Source organism: Panulirus ornatus, chromosome 19, assembly GCF_036320965.1.
Source record: "Panulirus ornatus isolate Po-2019 chromosome 19, ASM3632096v1, whole genome shotgun sequence".
NCBI lineage: Eukaryota > Metazoa > Arthropoda > Malacostraca > Decapoda > Palinuridae > Panulirus > Panulirus ornatus.
Genome location: NC_092242.1, coordinates 23,987,477 through 23,999,352, shown reverse-complemented (window position 1 = coordinate 23,999,352; position 11,876 = coordinate 23,987,477). Strand labels below are relative to the sequence as shown.

At 45.2% G+C, this 11,876-nt stretch overlaps 1 protein-coding gene across 13 annotated transcripts in view; it reads left to right on the top strand.

Moving 5' to 3' along the window:
- Positions 1-4,634: 4,634 nt before the first annotated feature.
- Positions 4,635-11,876, top strand: part of Ca-beta (Calcium channel protein beta subunit) — a 421,355-nt gene continuing 414,113 nt past the window's right edge. For 3 of the 13 annotated variants that reach the window (XR_011714096.1, XM_071673766.1, XM_071673764.1), the window contains exon 1: positions 4,649-6,684. Coding sequence is in view for 9 of the 13 variants with exons in the window: in XM_071673766.1 (XP_071529867.1) it covers positions 5,266-6,684 (1,419 nt within the window). In the remaining 4 variants the exon portion in view is untranslated. Of the gene's footprint in view, positions 6,685-11,876 lie in introns of all 13 variants that reach the window. The other 10 variants (XR_011714097.1, XM_071673772.1, XR_011714099.1 and 7 more) reach the window with 7 other exon arrangements.

The following is an 11,876-nucleotide window of genomic DNA, read 5'->3' as shown; positions in this document are numbered from 1 at the left end:
GAGCTTTGACGTTAGTGGCACTGGACACTGCTGTGCTTATACGTTAGTGGCACTGGACACTGTTGGGCTTAGACGTTAGTGGCACTGGCCGCTGCTGAGCTTAGACGTTAGTGGCACTGGACACTGCTGAGCTTAGACATTAATGGCACTAGACACTGCTTCTCTTAGACGTTAGTGGCACTGGACACTGTTGAGCTTTGACGCAATTGGCACTGGACACTGCTGAGCTTTGACGCAATTGGCACTGGACACTGCTGAGCTTTGACGTTAGTGGCACTGGACACAGCTGAGCTTAGACGTTAGTGGCACTGGACACTGCTGTATACGGACCACACTACTGGCACTAGACACTGCTGAGTATAAAACATCATGGATATTGTTTTTAATAATATGGCTGATAGGAAGGTAATATCGTGTTCCATTTTCTACCTTCGTTTTCCTTTATAGTTTGCATTACATTAGCGAGTTTCCAGTCCTGTATTATTTCCTCTGTGTATTGAAAGTGTTGTTGACCAGCTTACTTCTCTTAATGTCGTTGTTACTGCTGCACATCAGGTATATTAGTGGCACTGAACACTACTGGGCATGGAACGTTAGTGGCACTGAGCACTACTGGGCATGGAACGTTAGTGGCACTGAGCACTACTGGGCATGGAACATTAGTGGCACTGAGCACTACTGGACGTAGAACATTAGTGGCACTGAACACTACTGGACGTAGAACATTAGTGGCACTGAGCACTACTTGACGTAGAACATTAGTGGCACTGAGCACTACTTGACGTAGAACATTAGTGGCACTGAGCACTACTTGACGTAGAACATTAGTGGCACTGAACACTACTGGACGTAGAACATTAGTGGCACTGAGCACTACTGGGCATAGAAGGTTAGTGGCACTGAGCACTACTGGGCATAGAACATTAGTGGCACTGAACACTACTGGACATAGAACATTAGTGGCACTGAACACTACTGGACATAGAACATTAGTGGAACATTAGTGGCAGTGGGCGCCGCCTGGCATAGAGCAATAGTGACAATTAACACCGCTGGGTATAAGGCGTTGGGTATATTATACAGTAATGACCGTTATTATACATGCAGTGAATAGTGAGAACTGATACTTGGCAGCAGACAGGCAGCATGTGACACTAAACATTAACAGTGAACAGTGAGAACTCAGCCAAGGCAGCAGACAGGCAGCATAAGGGGCTATTTACTACTTACGAACAGTAAGGTATCTTGACAGTGACCGCTCAGTACCTGACAGTGATGGCTCAGTACCTGGCAGTGATGGCTCAGTACCTGGCAGTGATGGTTCAGTACCTGGCAGTGATGGCTCAGGACATGGTAGTGATGGCTCAGCACTTGGCAGTGATGGCTCAGTACCTGGCAGTTTTGGCTCAGCACTTGACAGTGATGGCTCAGTACATGGCAGTGATGGTTCAGTATATGTCAGTGATGGCTCAGTACCTGACAGTGATGGCTCAGTACCTAGCAGTGATGGCTCAGTACCTGGCAGTGATGGCTCAGTACATGACAGTGATGGCTCAGTATCAGACAATGTTGGCTCAGTACCTGGCAGTGATGGCTCAGTACATGGCAGTGATGGCTCAGGTCTTGGGAGTGATGGCTCATTACCTGTCAGTGATGGCACAGTACTAGGCAGTGATGGCTCAGTGCTTGGCAGTGACGGCCGGGTATCTCACATTAATCACGGGACACGTGACAGTTAACACGTGGTAACGCGCCATCCAGCCTCGGGAAGTGTTGGTACGCCTTATAGTGCACTGTAGTGGGGTCATGGTACTATAGTGGGGTCATGGTGCTATAGTGGGGTTATGGTACTGTAGTGGGGTCATGGTGTTATAGTGGGAATATGGCACTATAGTGGGTCATGGTACTAATAGAAGGAACATGGCACTAGAGTGGGGTCATGGTACTATAGTGGGGTTATGGCACTATAGTGGGTCATGGTACTATAGTGGGTCGTGGAACTATAGAGGGAACATGGCACTATAGTGGGGGTCATGGTACTATAGAGTAAACATGGCACTATAGTGGGATCATGGTACTATAGTGGGTCGTGGAACTATAGAGGGAACATGGCACTATAGTGGGGGTCATGGTACTATAGAGGGAACATGGCACTATAGTGGGTCATGGTACTATAGTGGGTCGTGGAACTATAGAGGGAACATGGCACTATAGTGGGGGTCATGGTACTATAGAGGGAACATGGCACTATAGTGGGGTCATGGTACTATAGAGAGAACATGGCACTATAGTGGGATCATGGTGCTACTGTGAGAACGTGACATAATGGAAGCATGTAACTATAGTAAGAACATGTTACTGTAGTGAGAAATATAACTATAGTGAGAATATGGCACGACCTTGGCATCATATATCTATAGTGAAAACATGGCAATGTAATGAAAATATATAACTATAGTGAGAACATGCCACTCTAATGTGAACATTTAACTATAGTGAGAACATGGTACTAAGATGATAGCATAAAACTATCGTGAGAACTTGTTACTATAGTGAGAGTATATAATTATTGAAAGAACATGGCTCCATATGGCAGCATATAACTATAATAAGGACATAGCACTATAATGGCAGCATATAACTATAGTAAGAACATGGTATTATTGTGGGAACGTATTTACTGAGCTGAGAACATGGCACTACTGTGAGAATATATAATTGTAGGGAGAACAGGTAACTGTAGTGAGAACAGGTGACTACAGTGAGAACAGGTAACTATAGTGAGAAGGGGTGACTATAGTGACAACAGGTAACTATAGTGAGAACAGATGACTATAGTCGGAACGGGTAACTATAGTGAGAACAGGTGACTATAGTCGGAACAGGTAACTATAGTGACAACAGGTGACTATAGTGAGAACAGGTAACTATAGTGAGAACAGGTGACTATAGTGAGAACAGGTAACTATAGTGAGAACATATGACTATAGTCGGAACAGGTAACTATAGTGAGAACAGGTGACTATAGTCGGAACAGGTAACTATAGTGAGAACAGGTGACTATAGACGGAACAGGTAAATATAGTGAGAACAGGTGACTATAGTGAGAACAGGTAACTAAAGTGAGAACAGGTGACTATAGTGAGAACAGGTAACTATAGTGAGAACAGATGACTATAGTGAGAACAGGTAACTATAGTGAGAACAGGTGACTATAGTGAGAACAGGTAACTATAGTGAGAACAGATGACTATAGTTGGAACAGGTAACTATAGTGAGAACAGGTGACTATAGTGAGAACAGGTAACTATAGTGAGAACAGGTGACTATAGTGAGAACAGGTAACTATAGTGAGAACAGGTGACTATAGTGGGAGCAGATAACTACAGTGAGGGCAGATAACTACAGTGAGGGCAGGTAACTACAGTGAGGGCAGGTAACTACAGTGAGGGCAGGTAACTACAGTGAGGGCAGGTAACGACAGTGAGGGCAGGTAACTACAGTGAGGGCAGATAACTACAGTGAGGGCAGGTAACTACAGTGAGGGCAGGTAACTACAGTGAGAACATGATTACTCTGTAGGTGAACACGTCACAGATGAGAGTGGGCATCAGGGCAGTAGTACACACGGGACACGTAGCATTACGTCGCGGGTCATGATGATACGGGAGGTACGTCAGCGTGTGCCAGCGAGCCTCGGTCACACCTTAACTGGGATTTTGGATCGTGATGAGGTCCAAGGCTGGAGGGTGTGTGTGTGTGTGTGTGTGTGTGTGTGTGTGTGTGTGTGTGTGTGTGTGTGTGAGCAGCAGTGGCTCTGGTGTGAGCCAGGATGAGATGATTGGTCCCCACTGGTCTGGACCTGACACCACTGACGGAATATTCCGCGGACGTTTCTCTTCTCCGCCTCACGCCGGGCGGTGTTGGCCCCAATACATGGCTGCTGACGCTGGCTGGCGTGACACTGGCTGCCATGATGACGTGCTGAGCCTGGGGTAGATGTGAACCACAACGGTGACGTGATGGTGGAGTCAGACGCCACATTATCGTCCACGTGGGAAGCTCGAGTGGGCAGAACCTGCGAGGGGAGAGGAGAGAGGGAGGGGTGGGCAGAACCTGCGAGGGGAGAGGAGAGAGGGAGGGGTGAGCAGAACCTGTGAGGGGAGAGGAGAGAGGGAGGGGTGGGTAGAACCTGCGAGGGGAGAGGAGAGAGGGAGGAGTGAGCAGAACCTGTGAGGGGAGAGGAGAGAGGGAGGGGTGGGTAGAACCTGCGAGGGGAGAGGAGAGAGGGAGGAGTGAGCAGAACCTGTGAGGGGAGAGGAGAGAGGGAGGGGACAGGGTTAACACAGCTCAGTAGTTGAGGGACCTGCTCGACGCTTCTCAAGATGTCGTCTAACTTTACACATTAATTTCTTCTCGCGTCATCAAGTGTTTGGCGGTACGAACGGTGGACGCATGAGACGCAGGCACGCGTCATGAGTGCACTGGTCTGTGAGGGCGAGTGCCATGCACGCCTGATGCATGACTTGGTATAACAGATAACCCTGGCGTCTGTCACCAGAACCTGAGGCAACCCCAACACGGTGGCAGGGTGAGGGAGGTCGTCCTTGGCGGGCGGCGCGGCGCGGCGCAGTCAGTCAGTCTTCTTGCTGTGACCCACCCATCCTCCTGCCTCACCGTGTAGCAGGCAGCCTCCCCCTCCCTGTATGTGTGTGTGTGTGGCTACCATCGTACCCTCCCTGCACCACTCCTCTATAAATGTATACAGTGCTGTACGACCCAGGCTGATGAACTAGCGGGGTGAATCATGGCGCAGGTTACAAGTGAATTACCAGTGTTATTACACAGGTTGTGTTGTACTGTGTGAGCCGGACTTGTGGTGTGCGCTGCTTACGTACCGGATGAACGTTTTGCTACACCCTCAGTGAAGTATTCAGATCTGCCCCGTTATTAGTGTAGTTAACGTTACATGTGGAAAACATTAGATAGAAGTAAGAGGTAAAGTTTGGCTGTTAACGTAAGTACAAAGTCACTCTTTATATAAGGCCATCAAGGGTGAATTACTAGAACTGCGTGATAAAAACTGTTCAGGAAATCTGTATATATAAGTTTATACCGAGTGTCGACGATTCACACTTGAAAAGCTGTTTCTGTATGATGTGTTACCACAAGTTGCTGCAGTAAGTGAAAAGAGGAAGGAAAGTGTTGTGCCGTGGTTGTATTACAGGGTTGTAGAGGGTGGTGTGTGTCTGGCATCACGCTACCATGTCCTCAAGAGCACCAGGGGGGCGGAGTGTGTCACCAGGGGTCCTGCTCGGTGCTGGACACGACTTGCCCTGCCCCTGCTGTGACCACCTCCACCCCGAAGTACTTAATCAATCCGTCGAGTGTCACGTCCCCACACACGTAGATACGAGTTGTCGCAACTCTAAACATTCCTTATGTGATGAATCCAACATCCCTGAGCCACCCTCGGACTCTGAGTGCCACATCCTTGACCTACAGGAGGATAGTGATGGGAGTCATATCCCCAAATACCCTCTGAGTGCTGACCTCCATTTGCATCAGTTGCCCAGGGTTCCTGCTGCTGGTAAGCATAATACTGGAGATGCTGTAGACGGTGGCTGCCACATCCCTCACCTCTCGGAGGGTAATAAGGAATGCCACATCGTTAAAGAACCTGTGGTGACGGAGCGCCAGTCTCCAGACACATCCTTGCCCTTGGAACTCTTCACTAGACTGGCTGTACACGAGTCCATGGACGACCTCGACATCGACCTCAAGGATCCACTCTCGCACGCTGATGATGGCGCCGCAGGACCATTGCTTGGCGCTGGGGAAAACCACCACCACGACGATGATGATGACGACGACGACGACGACGACGAGGTAGGGGATATCGGGGCGGGTTACGAGGGCGATGATAATGATGACGGTGACGATGATGATGATGACGATGATCGAGACGACAAAAAGGGGAAATGTGACAATGTTGTTTTCTACGTGGGGAATGAAGATATATTTGACTTCGAGAGGGGCAATGACTTCGGTGAGCAAGACCATTATGACGATGACGATGATGTTGAGCTCTTCTTGAACAGCGACGACCACCAAGGCGTCAGCAATGACGACTATAACACGGACAGCAGCCCCATAGCTGATGACATGTTGGAGGTGGCGGGGCCGCTACTGCAGCGAGGCGTCAGGTCCTCCCTTGGGTTCCCCATGAACTCAGCCATTGCCCACCTCCTGCTCCCGTTGCAGCCACTCATGAGAGTCCTTCCCCCAGAAGTCGTCAGCGAGGTAGAGGGACTTCAAAAGTTGTATCCGGGGATTTCCAAGGAATACCTCACGACTCTGTGCGACTTTGGTCTACTGGAGGAGGTGTCGCCGTCAGAGTCGACCACTCCCACATCCACCCTGCCCAGAGCCCCTGTCATATCCCTCAGCAGAAACTCCCTCGGAGGCCGTAGGAGGTCGCGCTTCAGTAGTGACGTGCTGGCGGACCAGGGCTCCATATACAGCACCCCCTACGAAACCATCACCAACCACTCGGAGTATAGGGCCACGCCTTCAGTGCGCGGCCTGTTCCTCACCAGTCCCGCTAGCCCAACGCCCGCCACCACCAGCAGTCCAAGAGAACGGAAAAGAAGTCGGTTTTGGCTGCCTGGTCAGCTTCTGGAGGTTCGTAGACTCCAGCAGTGATTCATCATATATTTCTTGCCCACAGTATATTATGCCAGTATCTATCTTACACTGTTGTTTGCTCCTACATGCCTACCATGTTGGTCACAACGTTTCGTTATCAGGAAAGATGTACAGGGCTACATTAGCACGTTGTATCATATATCGAAATGTGTAAAGGTATTTCCATATTGACGTTGATGCGGTATTGTTGCTCAGAGTAAGTGGCAGTTTCTGGTAGACTATGACTTGTCCACCGGGTCAGTGAAGTGCATTGCACCTTACACCTCCAAGTGGGGCTTTCACTGGGAATGAGATCTTTTTTTTATTTGCCGCATGGGCGGCGAGTTTATAGTGCCCTCCTGCCCTTGGTGTGGGCGGTGGCGCTAAAGAGGATACAGAGTACACAAAAGAGTCCAGCGACTGGTGGGCCTCACTGATTGAGGAACATTGAATAATATTTTTTTGTTTTTCTTTACCAGCAGCTTACATAGTTTGTGAACTGTGTACAAAAACTTATCAACAATGACTAGATTACTTACCAAGATATGTAAACACAAGAATCTCTTACGGCAAAAATCAAAATCAAGATAAGATACCTTTCACGTGTCTGACATTGGGATCCAAAGGAATGCAAACAGCAGCAGACTATTGACTCCTTTCGAGGTTGTTTGTAGTAGTGGAAGATACCAACAACTCACAGATGAGTGTAGTAAAAGTTAGACAGTGTATAGATAAGTCAGAGAGAATAACTTGTAAATGGTCAATATGACTAAGGAGGAGCAAATAATGTTAGTTGTGGACTTGAAGCAAAATATTTATGAAGTGTATTTTTAAACGTATCTGTAGTTCTGCTTTCAACCATTGTAAGTGACACATCATTCCATATGTTAACAATCCCGTTGAAGGAAAAGTACTTCCCATCATTCGAGGTAAAACGTTTGCCCAAGATTTTGCATCCATCACTACGAGTGAAAGCAGACGAATCAAATCCCAAGTAGCTTGTTAGATCGAGATCATCAAAACATTTGATAATTTTGCATACTTTTATAAGATTACCTCTTAACTTTCTCTTCTCTAAGCTAAATACATTCAAGTCGTTTCATCGACTCTCGTACGATTTGCTACTCAGCCTGGGAATCATCTTGGTAGCTCGACACTGTACTCTCTCCACTCTATGTCTTTTCAGGTAGGATAAGCAAAACTGAACACAGTATTCAAGATAAAGACGAACGAATGAATTTCAGTAAGTAAGGATGATTTCCCCGGACTTAAATTCGAAAGCCTTACTTAATGAATGCAAAAATTTTGTGTGTTCTTTTCGCTGCTTTTGTGCACTCCTTACTCAGGTTTTAAGTCATCAGAGAGTATTACGCCCGTCTATTTTTTTTTTTTTTCATTTACCTTTTGCAGTTCAACAGAATTCATACTGTGACTTGCCTTTTCCTTTTTGTAAAACTTTGTAATTATCGATATTAAGATTCTCTTGTCACCTGTGATCTCAGTCCATCAGTTTGTCTGTCAATTTTAAACTGTAGACGGTCAAGTTCATTTGATTATTTCATTTCTCAGCTGCGTATCAGTATCGAACTTTGATATATATATATATATATATATATATATATATATATATATATATATATATATATATATATATATGTATATATATATATGTATATATATATATATATATATATATATATGAGAGAGAGAACAGGCCCCAAGACTGAGCCTTGTGGCACTCCACTTGTTGCGTCTAACCATTCTTTGTTTACGGCCAGTCATCCATTTTCATGTCCACCGAAGTACAACATCATCAGTGCTATGTGACTCGATTTTTGCTGGTAACCTTTGATACGGAACTTTATCGAATGCTTTTTGAAAATCAAGATTGATGATATCAACTGCTTTTTTTCGAAATACTTGTTGATTATATCATAAATCAAGTGGATGTATTCGACAAGAGCGATTTCGCCGAAGACCATGCTCATTGAGAATCGTTTATCGAGTGGTGATCCTCTAAATGGTTTACATTTTTTGTCTCAAATGATGGTGCCTACAAGTTTCTAACTACTGACGTTAAGCTAATTGAACAATAATTTCCGGGGAATGATTTATTACCTATTTCTCGAATACCGGTGTTGCATTAGCAAACTTCCATTCATGTGGAACCTTTTCCGTAGCAAGTGACCTATTGAAAAGGCAGTTGAGGGCATAACTGTCTCATTTTCGCCTCTTTCATTGTCCTGGGATAAAACTTATCGGTATGGGATAAAACTTCATGGTATGCCTCCAGCTTTTATGTTAGTTGTTGCAGAACGTTCTCCTCTCTTATCAGTAAAACTGGATTAACGAACATGGGTTGTGTCTTCCATCGTAAATACAGATGCATAAGGGTCATTTGGAATTTATGCCATGGCTTCTTTGTCTTGAACCAATTGACCGTTTTCCTTAATTGAAAGACCAATTAACTCGGTAATGATTCTCTTGCTTCTGACATGACTGTAAAACTCCTTCGGATTTCTTTGGTTATATTCAGCAGTATGTTTATCATATTGATGGTTACATTCTCGTATAACTTTGTCAGTTTCCCTGCGCAAATTTTCACACCTTACTTTGTTAGTTGGTTAATGGTCTCTGAGTTTCTTATAATGCACTTTCTTAGGCAACAGGCACTTTATCATTTCACCGTTGTATCATCTTAGCTTCGTTTTGGAAACAGACCTGCAACTACTACACATTAGCACATATGTTCCCTCTACTGCTTTGAAGGTTTTACTGAAGCTGTTCCACATATTTTGTTGTATTTAGTAAGAATCATTTTTGGACTCACTACTTCAAGTATATAGTGTTGTTATAGGGTGTGTAGCCCTGTTGGCGAAGATTACATTTGATTTGTTCACTGTCAACAGGAGGAGCAAACTCCCATGAGTATCTATAGCCCAGTCTGAGTCTAGCAACAACAACATCAAGTTGTCTGCTGATCATGTTGGTTGAACTTTATCTACGTATGATTCTTCCTGCATGATAGCTACTCTACGTATGATTCCTCTTGCATGATAGCTCCTTTATATATGATCCTTCATGCATGATAACTTATCTATATATGATTCTTCCTGCATGATAGCTCCTCTATATATGATTCTTCCTGCATGATAGCTCCTCTATATATGATTCTTCCTGCATGATAGCTCCTCTATATATGATTCTTCCTGCATGATAGCTCCTCTATATATGATTCTTCCTGCATGATAGCTCCTCTATATATGATTCTTCCTGCATGATAGCTCCTCTATATATGATTCTTCCTGCATGATAGCTCCACTATATATGATTCTTCCTGCATGATAACTTATCTCTATATGATTCTTCTTGCATGATAACTTATCTCTATATGATTCTTCTTGCATGATAACTTATCTCTATATGATTCTTCTTACATGATAGTTTTATGGTAGATGGATCCGCTTGTGTTGATTGCACTTTGCCTGAAAGATTTTGTTCTTTCTTGATTTTCTGTTTCAAGGCTGCTTGCAGCCAGACCCAGGGAGTAATCAACCTTGTCCTTCAAGACAGAAGTTTTTCTTAGTTCATGATCCTGATATTTGGGTACTTCCAAAGGCGTCATGTTGGTTAGGGTTGGTTATTGGAATGATGAGGTTATTTTGCCCAGGAGGAAGGCAGAGCTTCTGCCACACAGCTCATGTTGTACAGTGCAGAAGAGGGCTGCCGGGGACGTTGCATGGGAACCGTAAGATTTCGTAGATGATACCAGCCTTTCCTGGGAACGTAGCTTTGGCCTTAGTGAGTGCTGCGTCAAAATGAAATTTACTGAATAGAATATTGTGGTCATAATGATGTGGTCATCATGCCCCTCGTTCATCATGATGTGGATTTATTTATGTTTATGTTTGATATGTAGCGTAGCCTGCACCTCAGACGGTAGATTAGCACAACAAGACGTAGAAGCCTAGGTGTGAAATGTAGTTCGTTGGCTCTTTAGAAAGGGTTTGGATGAGGGACTTGACTGGTTTTCCTGCCCGCAATTTTGTTGATGTGTTTCGACGCCCTGCGGTGAGGAGGAGGCGTATTTAGTCCATAAACGAATGTGTCTCAGATTCTCTTAAGTTCAGTCATGCGCTGCCGGGCAGTTGCCTAAGGCAGACTGGATCCTTTTTAGCGTTTCTGTAGCGTTATTACCCATTGGCTGGTTCAAGACTTTCAGCGAGAGACTGATATATTTTTGAGTTGTGGATCATTATAGTGGGCATGATGCCTCTTGTGGTAAGGCCATTGACATGAGTGGGGCCACATGTGACGTGAAGGTGTCAAGGGTTAGGGGGACTCCGGCTGGACGCTTCCAGGCCGGTAGGTCGTCAGTGAGTAACACCGAGTGAGTGAGAGAGTGTGAGCTGTGACAACATAAAGGTGTCGAGGGTGTCTACTGATCCTGTTAGTGGAGCATATATATATATATATATATATATATATATATATATATATATATATATATATATAATATATTTTTGCTTTGTCGCTGTCTCCCGCGTTTGCGAGGTAGCGCAAGGTAACAGACGAAAGAAATGGCCCAACCCACCCCCATACACATGTATATACATACGTCCACACACGCAATATTACATACCTACACAGCTTTCCATGGTTTACCCCAGACGCTTCACATGCCCTGATTCAATCCACTGACAGCACGTCAACCCCGGTATACCACATCGATCCAATTCACTCTGTTCCTTGCCCTCCTTTCACCCTCCTGCATGTTCAGGCCCCGATCACACAAAATCTTTTTCACTCTATCTTTCCACCTCCAATTTGGTCTCCCACTTCTCCTCGTTCCCTCCACCTCCGACACATATATCCTCTTGGTCAATCTTTCATCACTCATTCTCTCCATGTGCCCAAACCTTTTCAAAACACCCTCTTCTGCTCTCTCAACCACGCTCTTTTTATTTCCACACATCTCTCTTACCCTTACGTTACTTACTCGATCAAACCACCTCACACCACACATTGTCCTCAAACATCTCATTTCCAGCACATCCATCCTCCTGCGCACAACTCTATCCATAGCCCACGCCTCGCAACCATACAACATTGTTGGAACCACTATTCCTTCAAACATACCCATTTTTGCTTTCCGAGATAATGTTCTCGACTTCCACACATTCTTCAAG